This window comes from Nicotiana tomentosiformis, chromosome 6 (assembly GCF_000390325.3).
Source record: "Nicotiana tomentosiformis chromosome 6, ASM39032v3, whole genome shotgun sequence".
Lineage (NCBI taxonomy): Eukaryota > Viridiplantae > Streptophyta > Magnoliopsida > Solanales > Solanaceae > Nicotiana > Nicotiana tomentosiformis.
This window is the reverse complement of record NC_090817.1, coordinates 131913159-131939188: the sequence shown is the minus strand read 5'-3', so window position 1 is coordinate 131939188 and position 26030 is coordinate 131913159. Positions and strand designations below refer to the sequence as shown.

At 35.7% G+C, this 26030-nt stretch overlaps 3 protein-coding genes and 1 long non-coding RNA gene across 7 annotated transcripts; all 4 read right to left on the bottom strand.

Annotated features, from left to right (window-relative positions):
• Positions 1 to 9782: 9782 nt before the first annotated feature.
• Positions 9783 to 10957, bottom strand: LOC138895009 (uncharacterized). Its single transcript, XR_011409200.1, has 2 exons — positions 10720 to 10957; positions 9783 to 10049 (listed from the first exon to the last, which is right to left on the bottom strand). It is a non-coding gene; the product is annotated as an uncharacterized lncRNA (long non-coding RNA).
• Positions 10958 to 15615: 4658 nt separating this feature from the next.
• On the bottom strand, positions 15616 to 19697 carry LOC104119260 (putative cytochrome c oxidase subunit 5b-like). Its single transcript, XM_009630709.4, has 6 exons — positions 19308 to 19697; positions 19107 to 19189; positions 18915 to 18965; positions 16509 to 16575; positions 16327 to 16406; positions 15616 to 15941 (listed from the first exon to the last, which is right to left on the bottom strand). The coding sequence occupies exons 1-6, from the start codon at positions 19468 to 19470 to the stop codon at positions 15879 to 15881; spliced, it is 507 nt and encodes a 168-aa protein (XP_009629004.1). The 5' UTR covers positions 19471 to 19697; the 3' UTR covers positions 15616 to 15878.
• LOC104119264 (uncharacterized) lies at positions 19532 to 25801 on the bottom strand. 4 transcript variants are annotated; one of them, XM_033652283.2, is made up of 3 exons: positions 21129 to 25801; positions 20864 to 20956; positions 19532 to 20781 (listed from the first exon to the last, which is right to left on the bottom strand). In XM_033652283.2, exon 1 carries the CDS (start codon positions 24876 to 24878, stop codon positions 23850 to 23852), a length of 1029 nt encoding a protein of 342 aa, XP_033508174.2. In that variant the 5' UTR covers positions 24879 to 25801; the 3' UTR covers positions 19532 to 20781; positions 20864 to 20956; positions 21129 to 23849. The 4 variants fall into 4 exon arrangements, with proteins under 4 accessions (XP_033508174.2, XP_070033924.1, XP_070033925.1 ...); XM_070177823.1 differs by having other exon boundaries at positions 19532 to 20956; positions 21129 to 21181; positions 21290 to 25801; XM_070177824.1 differs by having other exon boundaries at positions 19532 to 20956; positions 21129 to 21177; positions 21290 to 25801.
• On the bottom strand, positions 20544 to 21925 carry LOC117273202 (serine/threonine-protein kinase SRK2H). Its single transcript, XM_070179511.1, has 6 exons — positions 21866 to 21925; positions 21586 to 21678; positions 21396 to 21473; positions 20849 to 20956; positions 20689 to 20781; positions 20544 to 20600 (listed from the first exon to the last, which is right to left on the bottom strand). Exons 1-6 carry the CDS (start codon positions 21923 to 21925, stop codon positions 20544 to 20546), a joined length of 489 nt encoding a protein of 162 aa, XP_070035612.1.
• Positions 25802 to 26030: the final 229 nt, after the last annotated feature.

Below are 26030 nucleotides of genomic sequence, written 5' to 3'. Positions count from 1 at the left end.
TTTCAAAATCATGGCAGTATAGGGTCTCCAATCCCTAGCTGCATTTTTCAACATAGGGTCTCCACTCCCTAGTTGATGCCAGCGTAGGGTCTCCACTCCCTAGTTGATGCCAACATAAGTTGATGACAGCATAGGGTCACCACTCCCTAGTTGATGTCAGCGTAGGGTCTCCACTCCCTAGTTGATGCCAACATAGGGTCACCACTCCCTAGTTGATGCCAACATAGGATCTCCACTCTCTAGTTGATGATTTTCCAGCATAGGGTCTACACTCCCTAGTTGATGATGTTCCAACATAGGGTCTCCACTCCCTAGTTGATGATTTTCCAACATAGGGTCTCCAATCCCTAGTTGATTTTATTTTAGACATAGGGTCTCCACTCCCTAGTCGCTTTTCTAACATAGGGTCTCCATTCCCTAGTTGATGCCAACATATGGTCTCCACTCCCTAGTTGATGCCAACATAACATGATGCCAACATAGGGTCTCCACAACCTAGTTGATGATTTTCCAACATAGGGTCTCCAATCCCTAGTTAATTTTATTGTTAGATATAGGGTCTCCACTCCCTAATCTCTGTTTTCACAGGGTACACTAATCCCGACCTTTTATTTCTTTCAACAATGAAGTAGTATAGAGTTTTGTTACCAATAACTCACGAAAGTTTTCTAGTGAAAACTGCGGCAGAAAATTTTTGTTTGTTTATTTGTCTTGGTGTATGAGCAGGTTTTACCTCGAGGCACAAGGTTCGAGATGACCAAAAAGAAGTCTCAATCCCAAAATAAAGAAAAGAAAGAGGAAGAAGTGAACTCAAAGTGCATGAGCGGAGAAAATATGTGGATTGCTCAAGACATGATTGAAGTCACAAGCTTTGCATGTCCCGCCTTGATCCGAAAAGCTGAAAAAGAATGAACAAGCACTTGCAGCTAACAAGCATCAAGATTCAGATCAGAGTTTGCATGAAGAACCAGCCAAGACTCAAGATCAAGCTTCAGAAGACATAGGGATATGAATCTTGTAACTCGTAGCTGGCAGGCTTAGTTAGTCTTTTTTTATTTTTGTTTTTTGGTGTAATAAAGAGCTCAGCAAGTAGTAACAGCAGCAACAACAGTGAAATCACAGTTTCTCGGTAATCCCAGCTACCAAAATTTCCAAAACTATACTAACCTGATTCCTTTATAACCAAGGATATGTAGGCAACCTCTGAAGCAAGGTTCGGTCAAACTTTTTCAAAGTGCTTCCCATGGAGTATCAAATAGGCAAAAATTGTTCATGATTGCTCACTTTATCTTTGCCCAAAAACTCTTCATGTTTTCGAGCAAAGAGGGGCAGCTGTGAGCACGTAATTTTTGTCTCATCGAAAATACTCTTACAAAAATCAATAAATAGATGTTTTCCCAATTGTTTTTAGTTTTTCTAGAAATTTTAGGAATTTTTGTTAATTGTTTGCATGTAGTTGCATTTTTGTGCACTTTTAATATTTTAAAGTCATGAAAAATACCAAAAATATTTAATTCTTTATTGCATAGCATTTTAGATCTTTATTGCATTTAGGATTAATTATTTTTAATCAAGTGCATTATTAATTGAAAATCTTCAACAATATACATATATATATATATAAAATAGTCATGTCTATATTTTAGCTTTTAGTTTTAAATTAATTAGTGTTAAATTAGTGAAATAAGTAAGATTAATTCTACCAAATAGATTAAGTTAGAGTCTAATTTAGGATTTTATTTAGTTTAGTTATTAATGAAATTAGATTTTTAAAATTAAAGAAAAGAAAGAAAAACAAAAGAAAGAAGAAGGGTGTCTTATTTGGAATTGGGCCAAGCCTCAAAGGCCCAAAACAATTCCATCCGCCCAAGCCCCAATTCCCCCTAACCGGTCCAGATACCCCTTCAATCAAAACGACGTCGTTTCGGCCCTAAGCAATCTCGGCCGTTCGTAATTTCTAATCGAACGGCTCGGAACTCATTTGCTTATTATCTTAAAACTGTCTGAAGAAACCCCCATGCCCCTAACTCATCTCACACACCTCTCTAACCCTATTCTCCTTACCCTAATCCTTCGCTGCCACCGAAAATCGCCCACGGCGGCGGCACTACTCCAATTAACCCCAAAATGTCATCCCATAACCCTTGTTATCTCCTCGTTCTTTTCTTACCATTAGTTTCGTCAAAAACCTCCTATATTTGCTTGATATTTAGATCTAAAAGGGAAGAACCCTAATCCTTTTCTTTTATTGATTTCTTCTGAATCTGGGTCATGTGGCGACGAAATTTATACCAATCGATTAATCTCATTGGGGACTATCAATTGGTATCAATCTCGATTCGACTAATGGTCACCAGAACTTGATTAAAACCTGGTCGACCGGCAAGAAATTTGGAGCTCCCATAACTGTGATTCTCTTGGTCGGTGTATGGCAGATATCGTCACATATAGCATTGGCTACGCTTCGAGTATGAGCTAGTGCTCGTGTTCGTGTGGCGATGCCGGCTATTAGCCGGACTTCTTTTTTTCCGGCAGCATTGTCTTCTACTGTTAGTCTTTTCTTCTCATCTTCATTTCCTAGAATTGATGATTCGCTGTTTAATTGTTAATCATTAGTTAAATCATAATTTTGCTTGACACCATTCTAAGGTTAATAGTTAATCACTAGTAAATTATTTTAATCTTCTGAGTAACTACTTGTTGAATTGAACCTGAAGTTGGTCAATTGATAATTACTTGTTGGTTTAAATTGCATATCTACTTAATCAACTTGTTTAATCAGTTGTTGATTCAAGTTTAGCTTATGTTTGTTAGCTTACTGTTAATTCAGTTTAGTTAATTGCTATCTGTTAAACGTTTGGTTCTGATATGAGAAAGAGGGCAGTAATTTTGGGTATAGGGTAATAAAATGATGAGTTAAAAGAAAAGGTTAAATGGAAGGTGTTAACATAGACTTGAGGGAGTTAAAGGAAATAAGAAAATGAGAGAAAACTTCTAGAAAGGGACAGTTGTCTTAATTTGTTAGAAAAGATGCTGAAATTAGATACAGCTGCCCATTTTCTGGTACAAAAAGATGCCATTTCTTTAAATTTAAGATAAGGGTGGCAGATTCTGTCACGACCCAAACCGACGGGTCGCGACGGACACCCGGTCTCTTACTAGACCGAGTACCAACGTAACGTATCTTTCTTATTACATCATCATATACACGTGACATACAGGTCTAATAGGCCAACATCATCAATTATAAACTCAAAACATAGGCCGACAAGGCCGTACAATCTTTCACGTACACGACATATGTCTACAAGCCTCTAAGAGTACATAAATATCATAAAGGTCGGGACATGGCCCCTCCATACTAATCAGTACATGTCCTAATCATACTGACCACATAAGAAACTCCGGAACAAATGGAGTGTACCAACATCTTCCGCTGAGCTGATCGCCTACTTTGAGGACTGTCGACTTGTCTATCGAGACCTGCGAGCATGAAACGCAGCATCCCCAGGCAAAAGGGACGTCACTACAAATAATGTACCGAGTATGTAAGGAATGAAAATCAGTAAATAATATGCATGAGAGAAACATGGAGTAAAAGACTCGACATGTACGTCTGCATTGCTATGTGAATCATTTTATTTTTATAACGTCATGCATATGCGTATAAATGTCATACCATGCATATGTATATGTCTTCATAACACCATCAAGCCTTTGAGGGCATCCCATCATATCATTTCGGCCACTGTGGGCAAATCATCAACGTATACCAACTGATCATGTGGTGGTGCGTATATAATGCCATAACCTTTTTTCATATCCCATATACATATAATATACGTGTATATAACGCCTTCTTGTCATGGGTCAATATACATGTATAAATGCTTGAAATGCATAAGAAATATGTTAATAAGATTTCTCGAATATCATAAAATCAATATGTCTTTCAGACAAACTTTATCAAATACGAATTTTTCTAAGACCCATAAATAGATAATATAATAATAATTCACATGGGAAAATCAAGAATATAGACACCCCTAGTATTTTTATGAATAGAGTCATTTATGAAAGTTGCGTATTTTGCTCGTTTCATTTGTATCGTGCAGATCATGCCAAAAAGAAAGAAGGGATAGCCTTAACATACCTGGAGTAGGGAAAAATCTGTATGATATTCTCGAAAAAGGTTACACCATACTCCTTAAGAACTGCAAAATTTTACGTTTCTACGGTTATAACAGTTCTCGTTGGAATTGTTTGGTTGCAAGAAGTTTGGTTGAAATCTTGTAAGAATTGCTTGAAGATGCTATGAAATCTCCCGTTTTGAATGGAATATTGAAGCAACTACGTTGCTAAGATGATAAGCAACTTTGGTTGAATTCTTATTAAAGATTCGCTGCTAAACATATGCACTTCCCGTTTCTATTTAATGATTGAAGGGAGGTTATTTCTTTGTCAAATCGAGTGGGGCCTACCTTTTGGATTACTTGACCAAACAATTCTCAAATCTTTCTACCTAACTTTCAAGACTTGCTTAGTCATTATTTAATCCTTACTTGCTGCCACGTTTTTACCTCTTAGGCTTATCCAATCCAAGATCCTAATTAAGTATTCACTAATTATTAATCTCCCACAAATATCAATAATTACTCGATTATCCACATAATTAAGAATTATCTCAAATTACTTTAAAATACTACTCACTTTTTAACATACTTTATACACCTTACTATCGTGGCCATGTGGTACCTTGTATGGTACTAGTCCATAAATATCGGGTATTATAGCTCGGGCCATATTTTATCCCAAAATGTCAAACTTTGACGAAATTCCTTTTCTTCGATTTGTTTACCCTTTCTTCTTCACGAATTTACTCATCACGTGTTTGAAATAGCATAATGCTTATAATTTCAAAATAACCTCATTCCCGAATTCACGTCGATTAACTTACGACGAAATTTTTAACGTACAAAAATGTAGGATGTAACATCTCATTTCCGAGCTTTCATCAATTTATTTATGGCGTACTTTTACATACGAAAATATGGGGTGTAACATCATTCTCCCCTTTGGAACATTCGTGCTCGGATGTTGAATGATGCACGTATCATTTTCATAACTTATGTCTTCCGAATACTTTATTATTCTCCTTGTCATTTAGGCAACTGTTCTTTGAATAAATCCAAAAGGCCAGGGCATTCCCCACGGTTTGTGGTCGGAATTCTTCCAATCTCGTAACTCTTGCTACTTTCTGCCATGCAGCCTGTAGGACATTTTTTTTTTTTTTTGCATGTTCTCATATGTGACTCTTCCCTTCAACTTTTAGCCAATCTTTAGGCTTCACTTCGTAAACATATACAGAGCTTGATAAGATGTCCCTCTGGGCATCTATGAGTATACTGAAGTTCTTTGCTCGGTACTTTGTTGAACTTACGAATATCGTTATACCTTATTTCATAGGTCCGTTTATCTATCCGTATGAATTTAATACCATAACTCTTACTTTGATTTATCGTTACTGAGGTCTTCTACCAAACTCCAGGTTATTTTCATTACTTATCCTATATGTATAAATCTAAGTCCTTTAATGCTTCTTCGTCACTATTCATCTTAAGAGTGATGGCCTATTCTCATCTCATACTTTGTAACTTTTATCCATCCATTGTTGATTCACCTCAATATTGATCTATAATCTTCCATTGGTAACTTGACCTTTTATGTAATCACTAGGGCTCACGTCTCATCGGGGAACATCTGAAATGATCAGACTGATCCACCTGGGGCGATATCATGCTTTCATATCCGTATCTCACAGCATCCCAATGTGATTCACCTTACATGGGTATTTTAATCCTGTCCAATTTATGAGATCCCTTACTTTTCTTCGTCAGATAATTACTCAATCGAAGGCCCAAACGTCATCCTTTATCTATCACAATTACACCCTCATTCTATTACCGGTGTAGCATTCTATCTCTTCTAAATGCTATTAGTATTAGACTTCTTTGAGTTAATTCAGGCTATTGTGAGCTTTGTCTAACTTAGAGAAACCATCTGCTCTTCTTGTTTTCATGGGCTTAATCCCGAGGACTTATCCATTTTCGTCACCTTCTCGCTTGCCCTTTCTTATCCTTACTTCTGTCATCCTAAAACCTTGTCGCTTTACCATACTTTAGCTTGCGACCTACATATATCCATTTATACTGCTCGCAATCTTGCTTGCACCACAAATTTCCTTGTATTATTCTGGAACATCAAGTGAGACATCGCATCGTATCTAACTCTTCTTTACTCTCTCGGCTAGGTCTCTCGGTACCTAGAAACCATAGGCTAGAAGATATGCTACTAACGACGACGCTATCATTCCTAGGTACTGAATACTCGCGCTTCTAGCCTTTTATCTGTAGTATGGACTATTCACCATCCTCTGCACTTGAATATCTCGTACGTTATTCACATTTACCTTACTTGCTTTAAAATCTCACATCACATAGTCTATCTCTTTTATAACTTCCCTTCCATATAGGTATGATTTACATCTACAACTTAAAGCTCTATTATAATACTTGCACCTCTGGTGCATACACAATCCGGTGAGAGCTTCATACTAACTTCTTAGGAGACTGGTACTCTTCTGACTGGCTTTATAATAGAGCCGTTATAGAATATGGCTATTGTACTATCTCTCTTGTACCTCTAATATTTAAGAGTAATCCTGTAATGTTCTCAATTGCGAGGTCTATAATTTTCTGGGTCCAATAATCAGATTCCTGATTTACTTCGTTGATATAACTCTTTAGTTTCCTCTTCCTTCTGATCAACCTTTATGTAGGCTTAAGCTATCTTCCGATATGCTGCTCATGGTATTACTTTAGCCTTTCATGGACGCTATGGAATATCCAGGATATAATCTTTTAACAATTCAATCCCTTGTCTATGACCTGGACTTTGTTCTTTCTTTTAACTTATATCGGAGTCTTCTATGGCTGTATGATTGGAAATATATATGCTACATGGATAATACTCCAAAATCTTAAGTGCGTTCAGATTGTAACTAACTCTGGATTATTGATCGAATAATTCCTTTCGTTCCTTCTCATCTTTCTTTAAATGTAAGGAATTAATTTTCGTGGTCGTTATGCCACTTGTTGCATAAATGCTTGGCTTATCTTAGTGCCCATACATATTGGAATTCCGTACAATCCATATGATCTTGAATATCACCTTTTGATTTTGATTTTTTTTCCTGTTCATAGCCACGATAGGTGCCACTTTCTCATGGAGTACATACAATGTTGTTGTGAGCCTGATGTTATATGAACATTTCCTCTTTAGGTCACTGTGCTTAGGTTGAAGCCTTCTTCCTTACTTCCTCAGCTAGTTTTTCATTGTAGTACTTAGGGAGGACCCTCTGACTCTTGTAAAGCTGCGAGCTTATTACGTCGTATACTCGACGGAATGTTTGATGTCCTTCCTCTCCTATAATTATCCGTAGTTACTTACCTATACGCCCTTGTACTCGTAGGGTTGCTTTTGAGCTGAAATTTTTGACTATTTCCCAGTGGAATTCTCTTTTATTTTCGTAATACTCATACGGTACCTTTAACTACCCCAACTCCTATCTAAATATTTCTCAAGTATTACAATGACATTACTGCGAGGCTGAATTCACCATATTGGGTTTTATTATGTTTATCTTGCACGATCTGCCGACTAGTCTGTAACCTCCTGTCTAGCCATAGCTAGGCTCTTCCTGAATCAACTACCAACTACTCGTTGGCCCATTATCTTAGCGTAATGTTCCGCGTAATCTTTCTTGGGTTATTTCTTTTGTCTTAACTTACGTCTTGCTCTGGATCCTTATCTATCAATAACATCCCGGGCCGGAACCCTTACTTCCTCTCCTTACCGTCATGCTAGCGTAATGTTCTGGAATCGTAGCATACCTGTAGGCTTTGAATAAGTGCTATCTTATCCTTTTCTCATTCTTATCGCATTCTTCCTTTATCATTCCATAGTTACTAGAACAATTTATTTCTGACTTAATGCTACATCACTCCATATTCCCCCCTTTAGAGGAGTACTGAAATTTAGTGCTACGATGATCTACGTATAGATATTTTACCTCTTCATTTTTGGCGGCTTTTCACATCATCGATAACCCTTACTCGCCTTGCGGTAGTCCTTCTGAACTAAGGATAACGAAATTCCTTACTCGCGAGGGTGGAAATTACTATGACTGGCACATACAGTCTCTTAACCTTGACTTTGCTCACATTGCTTGCTTTAGGAAAGCGTCTTCCTGAATGACCATTCTCTGAATTTCTCATGAATTTCCTTCTGTTGTCCATTCTTTTATCGTCGGAACAAAATCTGAAATTCTCATGATGTCGACCACTATCAAATCACTCAGACCCTAATTCATGTTTAGTTTATCTTGTTCACCCGCCCATACTGATTTCTATTATTCTGAGGTCTAACTTTTCCTTTTGGTAGTCGCGTTAGAGTCACGAACTTATTTCTCGAATGAGGATATGGCTTTATGGCCTATACTCTTTTGTTGTATCAAGGCCTGTCACCTCTCGTCTTTTCCTTCACTTGACAATAGACTCTGTAATAGTGTTATCTTTTTGATCTACCGTTGTCATCCATGTATCACATCTTATTCATAATGCTTCATTAATTCTCTTCTTATTCCCCTGCTAATATTTATGTCTATCACTTTATTCTGAAAACTCCAACAAGATATTCTTTTGCTTTTAGTTCCCCTTGCTCCATCCACCGGCCCTTCGGGTTGCCTGACATTCTCTCTCTGCTAGGGACGGGAGCCACACTAAGATAATATTTATTCCTTCCAGGCTTCCAGTGCTTATCTTTGTAGTACTCATATCTAGCTGTACTATTTTAGGGTGCATCATCTGGGTGTCTCACAAGGAGATCTATTAGCACATTTGCTATATCCTTTGGAAATGTCAACTAACGCAAACAATCCATTCACCATTTTGGGTTACTCTAACCCAAGCCGGATCCTGATATCCCGTCCTTCCCTTAAACTACACATGTTAGCCCCCATAGGGCATAACTGAAATGGGTGTGGCCAATTGTACATACCTCTATTACTGTTGAAGGTAACTCAAAATGCTTATATCTCTCTTCCTAAATTGTAGATAATGTTCATCTTTACTAACTGGGTACCTCATACCCTTCTTCACCTTTGCTTCTTTTACTTTGTTGAAATTTGTATCTATCTTCTAAATCTCTCATTGCCTTTCACCATAGGGGTGGATAGATATTCTTGCCTTAAGGAACCTTATCAAGAAGTTTGCACGTCTTAGTATCCACATATTCTGCTGGAGACCTTACATTTACTCATCATAAACATGATGCAAAATCGAGTTCCTCTGACTCAATTCTTCGACAGCCATATTCAATCCCTTACCAACCGTCTTTCTAGATGTCGGTATCGTCGTATTACGAATATAATAGAATTTAGAAATTTGAATTTCTACGACTGAGCTCTACCACACGATCTAGAGTAAGAAGAAAGAGTGACAGTCCTAAATGCCCTGTAGCCTCCTGCTTATAAGTGTGGTACACGACACACTCATAAACAAGACTCTACTAGACACGGCTTGTAGACGCTCTAGGACAGAACTACTCTGATACCACTTTTGTCATGACCCAAATCGATGGGCCGCGATGGGCACCCTGTACCTTACTCAACCGAGTACCAACGTAACATATCTTTCTTATTACATCATCACATACACATGACATACGGGCCTAATAGGCCAACATCATCATTTATAAACTCAAAACATAGGCTAACAAGGTCGTACAATCTTTCACGTACACGACATATGTCTACAAGCCTCTAAGAATACATAAATATTATAAAGGTCGGGACAGAGCCCCGCCATACTAATCAGTACATGTCCTAATCATACTGACCACATAAGAAACTCCGGAACAAATGGAGTGTGCCAACATCTTCTGCTGAGCTGATTGCCTACTTGGAGGACTCTCGGCATGTCTATCGAGACCTGCGGGCATGAAACGCAGCGTCCCCAGGCAAAATGAATATCAGTACAAATAATGTACCGAGTATGTAAGGAATGAAAATAAGTAAATAATATACATGAGAGAAACATGGAGTAAAAGACTCGACATGTACGTCTGCATAGCTCTGTGAATCATTTCATTTTTATAACGTCATGCATATGCGTATAAATGTCATACCATGCATAGGTATATGTGTTCATAACATCATCAAGCCTCTGAGGGCATCCCATCATATCATTTCGGCCACTGTGGGTAAATCATCAACGTATACCAGCTGATCATGTGGTGGTGCGTATATAACGCCATAACCTTTTCTCATATCCCATATACATATAATATACGCGTATATAACGCCTTCTGGTCATGGGTCAATGTACATGTATAAATGTATGAAATGCATAAGAAATACATTAATAAGATTTCTCGAATATCATAAAATCAATATGCCTTTCAGACAAACTTTATCAAATACGTATTTTTCTAAGACCCATGAATAGAGAATATAATAATAATTCACATGGGAAAATCAAGAATATAGACACCCCTAGTATTTTTATGAATAGAGTCATTTATGAAAGTTGCGTATTTTGCTCGTTTCATTTGTATTGTGCGGATCATGCCAAAAAGAAAGAAGGGATAGCCTTAACATACCTGGAGTAGGGAAAAATCTGTATGATATTCTCGGAAAAGGTTACACCATACTCCTTAAGAACTGCAAAATTTTACGTTGCTACGGTTATAACAATTCTCGTTGGAATTGTTTGGTTGCAAGAAGTTTGGTTGAAATCTTGTAAGAATTGCTTGAAGATGCTATGAAATCTCCCGTTTTGAATGGAATATTGAAGCAACTACGTTGCTAAGATGATAAGCAACTTTGGTTGAATTCTTATTAAAGATTCGCTGCTAAACATATGCACTTCCCGTTTCTATTTAATGATTGAAGGGAGGTTATTTCTTTGTCAAATCGAGTGGGGCCTACCTTTTGGATTACTTGACCAAACAATTCTCAAATCTTTCTACCTAACTTTCAAGACTTGCTTAGTCATTATTTAATCCTTACTTGCTGCCACGTTTTTACCTCTTAGGCTTATCCAATCCAAGATCCTAATTAAGTATTCACTAATTATTAATCTCCCACAAATATCAATAATTATCCGATTATCCACATAATTAAAAATTATCTCAAATTACTTTAAAATACTACTCACTTTTTAACATACTTTATACACCTTACTATCGTGGTCATGTGGTACCTTGTATGGTACTAGTCCATAAATACCGGGTATTATAGCTCGGGCCGTATTTTATCCCAAAATTTCAAACTTTGACGAAATTCCTTTTCTTCGATTTGCTTACCCTTTCTCCTTCACGAATTTACTCATCACGTGTTTGAAATAGCATAATGCTTATAATTTCAAAATAACCTCATTCCCGAATTCACGTCGATTAACCTACGACGAAATTTTTAACGTATAAAAATGTAGGATGTAACATCTCATTTCCGAGCTTTCATCAATTTATTTATGGCGTACTTTCATGTATAAAAATATGGAGTGTAACAGATTCTTTGGAGCTGATCGGATTCCCTCATAGGGCTCTCATATATTCTATATAAGATTTTACACACGAAAAAATTCCCTAAAAACCTAAAAGTTCCTTTTCATTTGACACTGATCCTGCATTGATTTTTGAGAATCCTCTTTTCTTCACTTTCATTTTAGCAAAGAAAATTCTGGAAAACCAACTCTGGGATTTCAGAAACAAAAACATAAAGAAATACTCTCTGAAAATCTGAAATTTCACACGTTAACAAGAAGAAATCTGGGCATTTCTGGAAAGAATCAGTGTTCATAGACATTGTTTCATTATTTTTATTTTGGTTCATTTCTAAATTTTTAGGGTTGAGCTTCAAAGCATTCTTATGTTGTTCCTATTGTTTGTGTGCTTACTGCTGCTTCTTCTCAGAATTTCAGAGACTTATTTTCTCTTTTACTTACCTTTGCTGCTTTAAGGTACACATTGATAAACTTTGTACGATTCTGAACTTAGCACAATAAAATTAAGCTTGAAATCTATGAATTTTAGATGGTCGTTGTGCTTACTTGATATTTTACCTTCTTTATGAATTGTTCTAAAAAGGGTTTGAATGACTTGAAATAAGAAAGTCTAACTTTGTTGATCCTACTGTTGCTCATGAATCATTTCAATTACATGTTATCTTTTTAGTTTACTCATGGTTCAAGCATAATGTCATAGATAGGTCATTGATCTAGCTTAAAGGTTCTTTGAGGTTCAAAACACCTCCATGTCTAATTGATTGTACCATGAATAATGACTTATTTACTGGAAATAGGTGGTTCATGTTTGAAATAGTGTTTGCAGGGGGCTGATTAGTAAGAATTAGTTTGTTTTGATCTTTTGAGTTTAAAGTGAAATTGTTCTTTGGTTAAACTCAGAAATTATTCAACAGTTAGACTAATCTCATTTGCATTTGTGTGTTTAGCTACTGCTTATGGTCAAGTGATTTATGAGGGTAGCCCAATGGCTATCTCATTGTAAATCAAGATCAACAAGGAGATTGAAAAGTCACTAGCTTAAGTCATTTTTTCTTTCTTCTTGGAAAGTTGTAAAAGAAGGCATCATTAGTTTCGATTAATCAACCTTGTAATTTCAATTGTCTATTGTTATTTGATGTAATCGCATGACAAATCATGAACCATATTCATTTTTATTTACATGTTTTGTTTGGATTTGGAAATTAATGTTAGACCTCCAGAATTTATAAATTTGGGCTCTTTTAACGTGATCAATTACAGGCCTTGCTATTTAATCCTTGTTATGGTTTTGGACCTTTTGGGCCTCCCTTTAATTCATGCTTTCCTTCCTTTCGAGACTACTAGAATTGTGAGACATGATATTTTTATTTTATTTTTATTTTTTTTCTCGTTGTTATGAATAAAAAATCAGCTTGCTTTGACCCAATCCACGCATGTATCCAAAGATAGACGCCAATTATTATTGGCAATAGGTTGTTTAATTATTTAGCATGTGAGGTGGACTTCTATTTCTATCTCTTTGGATTTTTTCTACAAACAGCCCCAAAACTAGATGAATTAACAGTTCATAAATATCCGTAGAAAGGTTTCTTTTAGGCACGCATTTAATTAAATTGTTGTGATTATGTACACGTTCGCGTGACACGATTACGATTTTAAAAATGAACACTCGTAGAAACGCTTTTAGGCGCGGCTTAAATTAGTATTGTGATTATGTACACGTTCGCGTGACATAATTACGATTTCCAAAATTAAATCGAGGTATGCGTTCGCGCAACTTCGGCCAAACAATCCTAAATTAATAAAGCAAGCGTGACTAATTGTGTACACGTACGCGTGACATGATTTTAGCGCCTCAAATAAAATAGACTTACCCATATGTAATCCGTTTCAAAGATTAAATCCATAAATGCCATAATTAAAAGCGGTAAAAGGTAAAATATACATAGATTCTAAAAATACGTAATTAAATAATTTATTAAGCCAAGTTTAATTAAAAGCGACCGTGCTAAAACTACGAAACTCGGGAATGCCTAACACCTTCTCCCGAGTTAACAGAATTCCTTACCCGGTCTTCTGTATTCGCAGACTTTTAAAGAGAGTCAAACTTCCTTGATTTGGGATTTTAAAATAAATGGTGACTCGGAACACCGTAAATAAATAATTCCGAGTTGCGACTCTGAATTCAATAAATAATCTCATTTTGAATAATGTCACTTCAATTGGAAAAAAACTCTCTACCCCTCAAAAAAAAAGGAGGTGTGACACTCACTAGTTAAAACTTTGGATCTAATTCTGATTTTCTGCTTTTTTACTGTTTTAAACTCAAAATAAACCAATAGAAGCGCATATAAAACAGCTAGCAATATTCTTGGGTGTTTGTCCATAATTGGTAAAAAATTCTCTCTCTGTTTTATAATGAGAAATTGAGAATGAATTCCATTTTATTCCTCTCACACTATGAGCACTATTTTAAGTACTTTTCTTTTCTGAGCTACCATTACAAGATAATCAATCCTTATGAGTCAAGCATCATAGAATATTGCTTCTTCTTTAACCTTCGAACCTAAAAATGAAAAGAACTTGTCCTTGATTAAGGAAATAATTAAAAAGGTGTTTTAACTTAGGAAAATATTCATTTTGTACCAGAAAAGGAAAAACTTCCAATCCCCTCTATTGTCTTATTTATTCGATTTTTTTTCATAGTTCTTTCCATGTCCATCTCAATAATATACTTCACTTAATATTCCGTTTTTCCTTATTCTATAATTTGGAGTTAGATAGTTGTTTGTTATTCCATGCTTGAACCTCTGCGAAGCAAAACTTGGGCAGGTATCAAGGTAATACGTACACTTAATGGCGGAGCTAGTATTTTCATTAAAAAGTGTTAGCATATAATATATATGCATAAAACAAAAATTAATATGTAACAACACAGTGTAATTTTCTGGGGAATGAGTATCAATTGGCACCTCTTAGTTATAAGTGGCTCCACCAATGCGTACACACGGTTTTTTTATTTTTTACCTCTTTCCAAAAACTTTCCATTTTTACCCCCTTGGTGAATAGAACCAAGATCTTCGGGTTGGAGGTTTTGAGTGCTTTCCGCTTGAGCAACATTCTTGTTCAAAGCACCACATTATTTTCTTCTTTTTTTCTTCAATAGAAAGCTGTTTGGGTACATCATACGTGTGCAGTGATAGGTTATAAAATTGGTTCTGTCAAAAATAGAAGGAATGTTGCCTGACTGTCACACGCAGTTTTCTATTTTTGTCTTTTTGAACGAGTGCAAATGTGACTTTGCAAGGGGTGCTAAGAAGCTAAGATAAAGTCGTGTGTTATTTTGCGCTTAACTCTTTTCATATGCGAGATACTTTTAATTTATGTAATACATTTAGTTAGTCTACTCAGAATTTATGAACCCCAAATAGTAGACATTTCTGTATTCATCATTCTATTAAAGAAAAAAAAAATGCTAGTATAAAATATCTTTATTCAGACCAAATTTGATTAAACCTTGGCTGAAATGTCAAGTTGCTTAATTTGGACTGAAGCCCGACCCCTGTGATGCTTACTCTACTCGGTTATTCGGTTAGGACAAGCTGAGTCAGCTCTCTGGGTTGGGCTTAGTCCAATTTATAACAGAGAAAGGGACTTGTAGCAGCTCAATTCACAATTTTATAAGCTCAGATTACATTTCCTAACCTTCAGTATGAAGTTAAGTACTCACTGGTAAGATGAAAAAGGCTCGTATATTTATGATTTTGTACGACGGAACATGAAGCTGCACAATAGGGGTAACATCTCCATTTCACATCATCTTTTGCGAGTCATATGAGCGAGGAGCCACCTGTTGTCGCTTTACCAGTTTACCAATTTATAAAGTAAGCGTTATGAAAGCATGTTGCGGCAGTTGGGTAGTGACAAAAAACCATTTGGTTCAAGTCCAAGTTATGCCAACATAAGCACTTCAACGAACAAAAAGGAAGAATTACAAAAAATCCAATATGTGGCTATTGATTATTGAACTCGGCATCCGGAGAAACTGGGTGTGTAATTCCAAGGGTATGTCAAGTCTAAGATTAAATTCTAAAAGCAAAACTATTCAACTTCACTGCCACAGCAGCCATAAGAACAACTGATCCACAAAAAGCAAACAAAACCACAAAACTTTTGAATCCCGAGTTTGTAGAGCAACTAAATCTCTCATCATCTCAACTAGATTTATTCCGGCAGAAAAATTGCAAACCACTATCAGTGATGATCATCGTCATCACCATGTCCATCCGGAGGTCCTCCAGGTCCAACCACCTCCAACTGCATAGAATTAAATCATTCCCAGTATGAGCTTCATTACGAGTACAAGCTTAAGAAATTAAAGTCAGCATGGATCAGCTCATTATTTTGACTGGCATTATTGATGCTGAGACATAGCATACCATCACCATACTTGGACAATTGTTGGCTAGAAGTAGAACTTTACAGCTCAGATTCCCTCCCTTCCTCCCACCTACCCCTCTCAATATTTGAAAAAAAGAAGATGCAAAATGTCACCCCTATTGCTGGAAGGAATTTGAAATTTCAGCTGATTAACGAAAGCAGCTGCCTTTCACATACAGACGGATATGAATTCATGTATCTACAAATTCCCTAACAGCCTAGAACTTAATAATATGGCCCAAGATAGAAATTTTGTACTTACCACAAAATACTGTGTGCATACTGGGCATTCATGTGGCTTGCCCTTCTCGAGCCAGAACCAAACAACATCATGCTCATCTTCTGTTAAATTAGAAAAAGACTCAGAAGATTGAGTGAACCGGCTATAAGGAAAAATCTGTAATGGAGACTTTTTTTTTCTCTGAATCTGTTACGGAGACTTACCGCCTTCACCTCCTGGACATCCTACAATTCTTCTGTCATAGTAGGATTTAACAACAGCTGGTGCTTCCTACATTTAAACATATTCAATTATTTGATCATACTCCTACATATCTAATTGGAACGAAAACTTACAACAGTAGTAGTTTATCAATCTAAACAATCTATTTACGCATAATCCTTTTATTTTTGTTGAGAAATAATTCATTATCCAGAAACCATACATAAGAAGCAATAGCAGTGCACGTCCAAATTAGACCTGTTTGAGGACTCATAGGCACACAATGTTTTACATTCGCAGACCTCATTGTTGACAACACGACGATAATTACACTTTTTTATATCGAGAAATTCCTGAGAGACGGTTTGAAACTCGGTGGATAATGGGTCGCCTCTCTACCCTTTCTCCACTTAAACCCCTCTGCGGCAAAGTTCGAACTCACAACGTGTACCTAACCCACACATCATTTGCCGCGCTCTTGCTACTAGACCAAAGCCCAAGGGCGACATGATAATTACATTTGTGCGTTTTAAAATGTGACACAAAAAATATAACAAAGATTTTAGCCAACTCACACAAAACAAGTTAAACATTGGAGTACTGAAAGACATGTGAAGAATTCGATTGAGGTATGAGTTTGACATGAGTATTTCAATGTTTGACAAGTTCCTAGTGAATTCTGAAAGATCTAGTCGAAGTACCCATCCTCAGGCAGAAAGGAAGACTTTGTAACAGTCTGAGAATTTGAACTGATCTGTTTAAGCTTCTCATAGCAAAGAAAATGTTAAGCTGCGCAAGTTTACATACTTGTATGCATGTGCACTTATTCACACATGTACATGTCTTTCTTGTAGGTGAATGGTTATGCCTTATGAATAAAAAATGATGATGAAAGGTTAAATACTACGAAACCCATTGCTTTCAAGATACAACCCATCTAAGCTGACCATAATTTATAGCCATGTACAAGTGTTAATGGAAGATGCCATCCAAAATGATCACTTTTTGTTTCCATGTACAAGCTAATTACAGAAACTGACAATATTGCGTCCAGCTTAATAGCAATATATCTTGTGAAAGAGCAAAGCAAAAAGAACATAAGCACGTGAACTAGGGGCAATATTTGAGTGATAATAACACTAGCCATTAGCTCACCTGCCAACAAACAGCTGGCACATCATTAGATTACTGAGAGTGATCCATAGAAGGAGATAGTATTGACTATTCAGTATTCCACAGCAAACACAAAGACAAAGAAGTAAGCAGCACTGCACTGCACTGCAATTAAACAGATTTATTCTTATCTAAATTTGATCATGGTCGCTTGAAGCAAGAATAGAAGGAGAAGAAGTTGAACTGTTGAAGTGTGGAACACGTTTCGATTTGCCATTCGGTTAGAAAGTGAAAGCACAGAGAGTTCACAGTCCTCACTCATCTTTTTCAACCCTTTCAAAATTGCACATAAGAGGGGAGGTGAAGCTCATCTACTTCTACTTCACTAGTGCCAGAAAACATGGGGCAAGAACTAGCTTTGATGCCCCTCCCCTCCTTATACGAAATACAGCATCATGTTTAACATTTACTACTTATCTAAGTTCAAAACAGTAATAAAGGTCTTGCTAAATATTATGGATCAAATGCTCACCGTTGCACTTGAAAGAGGGAAAGCAGCACCTACCTACAATTTATTACTCCTCCGTTTCAATTTGAGGCATAATTTGGCTAGGTATGGAGTTTAAGAAAGGAAAAAAACTTTTGAAATTTGTGGTCTTAAACATGCCATGAGATTTTTGTTGCTATAAAGGCATGCCATTAAGGGTAAAATAGGAAGTTTAAAGGTAAATTGTTTTCAAAAATAGAAATGCGTCATTCTTTTTTTAATGGAATAGAAAATAAATGGTGCCACGTATAATGGAACAGAGGGAGTACTTTACTTAAGAAAGTCGCAGTGGCTATAGAAAATATATGAACATTTCAGAACTAGATATATGTGAAGGAACAGAAATTGGAATCTTTACAAGGCGAACATGGGCATCTTCTTTCAGACACTTGTAATGTATACACCCTAAAAAAGCAATACTGAATGCTGGACGAAACTTCAGTTTAGTTATACTCAATATGACCTAATAGAAACCGTACTCATACATATCAGTATATAGAGAAACTCAGTCAAATACCTAAACAAACGGCTATTCCAACAATACCTATTCATGACTCATGAGTGATGCACATTATCCTTGATAGGAAGAGCTAAGTATCATTACAAATGCAAACTACTGGCTTTATCTAATACAATGATACCCATCGGATAAGATAAAAACTTCATTAACTGACAACAAAGGTAACAAAAACAAGAAGCAACAACCACGTTTTGCCAATTTATACACAAAAAGAATATGCACACTGACCTTTGTGCCAAAAGGACCTTCAGGAAAGTTAATGTCGAGAAGTTCCTTTCCCTAAGCACGAAACAAACACACATATCAAGTATAAGTTACAGTCACAACTCACAAGTATGCTTAAATCAATATATTTCAATTAGACTATTAGTAGAAGCAAACATATAACATCAAAATCCAAAACGATTAAAAATCACTCACTTGAAGCTCAGCTTCAAGCTCTTCGCGCTCGTGACCGGTCGCAATTGGCATTACATCCTCCACGCTCTTCTTAACAACATTTTCTGCTCCACACAACAATGAATTCACAACAAAAACAAATCAAATATACAATACATATATATATAAATAAACGCATATATGTGTGTGTAAATGCTTAAGATCTGATGAAATTAGCGTTACCAGAAGCAGTACTGAAGTGGCGAGAGGAGAAAGGAACCGCGGGCCGGAAATCCGCCGGAGACGGCGATAAGGAGGTGGCGGCGGCGGCGGAAAACCGATTGGATTTAGGGGTAGATCGGAGTTGGCTTAGAGTCCGACACTGGGTAGAAAGTCTTCTCCACATGGTTTTCTTCAAGAGTTAGGGTTTCAATTCAATCTCAGTCTCTCAGATCAGGTGTGGCTCCTTATGGATGAGATCAAGAGTTCCTTTATCACACTCTTTCTCGTTATGGTGCTTTTTTAGAAGCTTTTTGGGCGTAGAAAATGAAATGAAATGGGAATGAGAGAGAGCGCGTAAGGGTGGCACAGGCCCGAGGCCCAAGGGTTGACTCGCTCGTGCGACAATTTCTCCCCACGGAGAGTGGATAGCTTGTTTCGTCAAATTTCAAATTTTTACTAACCTACCCTTACACAATTTACATTTCTATGTATTACTAAGTATTCGTACCCGCGCGTTGCGCAAAAATATTAAATATAATTTTTATAAGAAAATATTATTTAAAAAATACAGTAGACATAATGTGCAAATGATATTATTTTATAAATATATAAAAACATTGGGTATTCATACATTCAATTCATGAAGGAATATCTTGTTGTAAATATATCTAGTGAGGACAATATTCGTAAGAAATGCAACCTTAAATGATTGGTCATTTTTATTATAAGACATTAATCTGATCAATCAAGTAACCCATTAATTAGTTAACTCCCACAATATAAAGCCTATGCAGGAGGAGTAAATCGTAGTTACGATGGATGCTCCCACCAACTAAGTTATCAATTGGGAGTACACCTTTGTATAGTAACCACAATTCTGCCTGAGAAATGAGAAGTAATAGTATTAAGGTGTGAGAAATTCCGAAGCTTCTTAAGGAACAAAATCACTTTGGTCGAAAACACACAATTATCTTAAATGTCGCATCAAACTGGTGACATGGTACAGTTTCACAATCTGGGTATCGGCATGAAGAGAATGTCAAATGAATTGCCTGATTTCTCGAACTCAAGCATGGTAACAACAACTTCTCAACTTTGCGAAACAATAGGTTCAATATCCTTGTCACAATTTTCAAGAAGCGCAAGTCATCAGGCATCAGAGGTATCAGAATTGAGTATCAGTACTTATCAAGTGTAAGCGTCCATGACCATAAGAGATCTCATCAGTTAGATCTTTAACAAAAGTAAGCATATACACTAAATAGGAAATAAAGACCATATGTTATAGATTGCTCCATATGGATGCAAATGCAGCTGCACACAAATAGATGCCAGACAACAATCATTTGCATAATGCCCCTCCACCAAATGTAAAAGATCACATAAGTAATTACACAGATACCTTGCCATCATATTCTCTTCTGGATAGGACCTCAGGAGCAATATAAGCTGGAGTACCAACAATTGATTTTGGCCTCGAATGCAACAGGGCTGACTGCAATTGCAGGACGGAAACTATGAGCCTTTCTAAGGGGGATAATAAGTCTATATATACAAATCACCAGAATATCATTAACATTTGAGTATCCAAAATCACATATCTTCAAGTGTGGAGCTGGACTTCCATCAAGAAGGGTATTCTCCAGTTTCAAATCTGTATGGCATATTTGCTGCAGAGGCAGTAAAAGCTTGATGAAGATTAAGCTCCTTTAAACTAAAAAACTGGCATTTGGAATAAAACTTACACACATAAGTTCGGGCCTAAGATGTATCTAAATTTATGTTCATACGTTCATACATAAAGAATTTTTTTTTTTAGGTAAATTCTTGTAAGTTTCTCACCATTTTGTGACAGTAGTGGACTCCTGAAATAAGCTGTTGGAAAAAGTACCTGGCTTGAAATGACAACAGCAAGAAACCAGATGAGAGAAACATTGAAGATAGTAAACCAAGGCTCTTAAAATCACAAAAATGTGACCTTTTAAAATCACATACATCATTACCATTTCTTTATCCTTCAGAATCCTTCTATATGGTAGTCTATGTGAGACTGATTACTAACAAAGTTAAAATTTAAAAATATATCTCATTTTCGGTAAACCTTCCTACATTGCAAATGCGCTCAAACAGTTCTCCACCAGCTGCATATTCAATAACAATGTCAAGATGAGTGGGAGTCACTAACACCTGTATCTCACAAAAACAAATGCACAACAATTAGGCCAGTTATTCCTTAGTTTTTTTTGCCATTTTCAAAACAAACCAATATTATCAATAAGGGATTGCAGAATAATAAAACATAAGCGCACAAACTTGCTTCCTTGAATCGAATTATGTTTGGATGTCGAAGTGATTTGTGATTAATAATCTCCCTTGCTACATTCTCATCAATCTACAATAAAAGGTGACATCTCAACTTCATAGAACATTACATGATATTGCTAATTGCATACATGTTTAATTGATAATTAGAAAAATATGCAACAACAATAATAGTAAGATAACGAGCATAAGAAATTTATATCAATTGGAAGATGCTTAGTTCAATTAATTGATTTGATGACAATAATAATGCAAACCTTGTGTCCTCTCCCAATGTATTTCATAGCCATAAGCTCTCTGGTCTCCTTGTGCCTCATAAGCCTTGTCACACAAACATTCCTTTATCCTATATCTTTCACAAGCTCGTACTTTCCATTTTCTTATCATTCACAAACTTCACTATATATTACAATAAGATACCGAATCCCTTACTAAAAACGACAAATCCATAAAAACCTTTCAAACACCAATCAAAGCCAAATTCTGATGACAGATACCAAATTTGGAAATTAAGGTTTTAAATTTAATACAAAAAGGATCAATAAGTGTTAAATGCATCCAAGTTTTCATCAGAAGAAATAAAGACGATTTCAAAATCAGGATTGCTGTGATTTTTAAATTGCTGGTATACATTGATCAACATATCTGTAAATTTTGTACATGGTAGATACCGGTTAGCTGAAATGTATAGACTGATAACTTTGCTTTCAAGGTCGAAAACTTTCATCTGCGTCAAGATAACGATTACCTACTTGAAGTCTCACATTTAATCAAAGGTGAAAAGTATGTGAAGTACACAAAATAAAATTCCAATGCAACAACATAAATCATTGAATTGAGTTTAAGGTTTATCCATATATAGGTGCAGAATTAGCAGTAAATTCTAATTCTCATACCTGGAGTCTGGAGAGAAATGGACCTTCGACATCAAAATCATTTAAAATACAACACATAAATTGTAGTAATTTAAGATCTATGTTTGGGTGTGCTACAAGAACCAATCGTTTCGTCTGCTTCATGTCTAAATATTGGATGCTTATTGACATCTTTAAGAGTGCTAGATATTCCATCTGTAGCGATTTTAGTATTTAATTTACCCAATACAAAATGAACCTCATGCTTTAATAACGCAGTCTTTGAACTTACAGATTCAGTAATTGTGAAAATTGCTTCGTGTCCACCACTATTCTAATGTGTACAAAGAACAGCATAACATTCATACATGCCATGTTACTCACTCAAAAGAATTTTTCTGAGGCCCTGGACAGAGGAAAAAGCAGCATGAGTAGCTAGGTCTATGGATAGAAAGGGTGACGACACTATTGTTGAGGAACCGTCATTAGTTCCTACATTCTTCAACTCTTTGAGTTGTCTGACAGCCAATTCACTTGTCTCTTGGAACTATTGAGCTGGAACTAAAGCCAAACTTCTTTATATCAGGGAAATTTTACTTTATAAATTAATTACTTGAAGAGTGAGAATAATAATAATAATAATGAAAAGGAAGTGTAAGACACTTGCATTCCGTATGTCATTAAGTTTTTTCAGTCGTGAGATCACGTTAACAATTCGAGCACTAAATGGAGAATGCATCATTAACAGAATGGTGACTTTGATCATACTTTTGTTGTTAAAGTAAGAAAGAGCATAATCAAATAATAAAGTAGTAGAAAATACAACACGTAGCAGTAAGCTATTGAGAAGCAGTCATGTTGTATCACTCCAATAAAAGACATAAAAAAATTGAGTAGATCGATTAGCAGTATATGAAAACCGCCATAATTTTATTTTATCCAGTCAAAATATATCACAATTGATAGAATGTCACATTATCCAGTTGATGAATTACCACATTCAAACCACTTGCGCACATGACATTCAATAATTCTTCATCAATGCGATGTAACAACTACAGTTAATCCATGTAATGGCATTTGCTGAACAATTTGTATGTGCAATATTTCATGAAATATTATTTTATATATCTAGAATAGTGTAACAGAAAAAGATTTAAAAATTACCAAAAACTAAATCGTACATATTCCATGTTTGAGGAATCATCTCAGCAGCCAATTTCCCAGTTGGTTCATGAATCTCAGCAAGAAAAGTAGTACTTAAACCTCAAAAAAGATATTGATTATCTTTCGAGTATCAAATTAAATTTCGAAAAACTTCTTTAAATACTACATTTGTAGCTTCAATACTTATTTGCCCATTGTCATCATAAACCAATATTTTTAATCATTTTCTAGTTGTCACCCGGGAAAGAGCAGCATATAACTGTATGTGTGTAAACACAAGTTTCTTCAAAAATAATCTCACGCGAGACAATGACTGTACTTGACTTTTATTGATTGTCATGGCAAAAGATACAACGATTGAAAATTGCCTTCGCTGGAACTTAAATGGAATTCTAGCATCAGATATAGTCAGTGTCATTTTTAGAATAAACACTTTCTGTCCAGCCATCTGTCCTGATAAAACCTTGGCTTCAATAACTTGATTTCCAAGTTTGGTTATGATCAACCTTGTTCCATTACATAATCCTGCTGACTGGTCAATATTTCTTAATAACATCACTGGAATACCAACCTTTAGAGTAAGAGGGTGATTTGGAACTCCTGAACATTTAATAGTATTTAAGAATTCTGGTGTGTGTACATGTTCCAATGCTGAACAAGTATGGTCAGAGTTGCAGATTGTATCGGAACTCAAATATGATTTCTCAGAACTTTCATTAAGTGAAATCATACATTCGTTGATCGATTCCACTGTATCAAGGGTTGGAGCAAGAATGGCTCTTTGTTGGAGGTATCCTATATTACTGCAACGATTGTTGAAATCGGGATATGTACTTTCTACAATTGCAGATATTGGATCAACAGATTGTTTTATCAAAAGATCATCTGGTATTTGGACTTTTTCATAGCCATCAACAGAAGTACCAACCATGCCATCGCCAATTGCCAAAATCCAATCTAAAAAAACTCTCAACTCATCCAGATGAGTTCCTATTTCATTACCTTGCAATCTAATATTCTTTGTTAACTTTAAGAGTTGACAGTGAGGCCACAAATAAGAAGAATTGAGAGATGCATTAACAATATCTTGCCTAGTACCTTTTGGAATGACAAGTAATATTTTTCCGAAGTCACCACCACGAACAATTGTTTTACCTCCAAATGGTCGGTCTAAATTGGATGCATCTCTAAATCTAAGAATATCTCTTAAACTTTTATCAAGAGGTTCAAAACAATATCTATGCATCATGGGTGCCTCATCCCAAATAATCAACTTTGCCTTGTTAGGTCAGCTTATGAAATAACAGAAAATATGAAATAATTAAATACAATAAAATGTTAAAGTTTAGTTTAGCTACATGAAATTAATAATAAGATTAACGAAAAAATAAAATATTTAATAGTGGTTTACATGAATTTGAAGCATCAATAATTTCCTCAACTATTGTCCTTTGCGTTATTGTTAGCCTCAAATTGTATGTCGTAGTCTTTAATTTCAAATTATTTGGTCTGACAAGAAAGTAGGTCATGCGATATAAGCCGAGTTCCTGTATCTTATTCCTAACGAACTTAGTAACATACTTCCCGATTGAGACATGTATACGATCACACTAGAAAATCATATTAATTGTTAGGGTGTATTAGATTGGTATAAATTGTTAGTGCTTGAAATTAATAAACAATTGTCAACAAACATTGTAAATTTTTTAGGCATAATGCGCATATTTTTAGAAATTTGCAGTAGTTATAGAGATTAAACAATTGTCAACAAACATTGTAACTTCCTTTGGTAGAATATATGCATATTGTTAGAATTTGCAGCAGTTTCAGGAGGAACATCATATTTTGTTTCTGAGATGGATTATATAAGATGTAATATATTGGTAATAATTTGCTTTTGCTGGAAATTAGTAAACAATTACCAATCAGATGTTCATAAACAAAAATAGAAATAAGACTACACCACATAATCAATTCAAGTAGGTAGTTTCATCTATTTGAGGATTGCTGGAAACTAATAAGCAAATGGGAAAACAACGTTAGAAACAGAAAGAGAAATAAGGGTACTACGCAAATAGTTTCACGTAGAAATTTTCATTTATTTGAAAATTTTGGAAAACTTATGAACCATAGCAGTAGAGAAGAGGAAGAAAAAAGTAAAAGTAATTATAAATATGTTACCTTTGCATCTTGTATTACCAACCCTATCGAATAAGGTATTTCAGGCTTGTAGCGATCCGAAATTTCCCACATTTGAACTACTCTAACTTTTAAATTTCATTGCATGGAGTTGCTTGAAATTTGTCTGATGTCATGAAGTTTTGTAGCCATATTTGTAAAGTTTTGTATTCTGACCAACGCAAAAAAGAGAATGAAAAAGGAATTAAAAGGAGCCGCATAA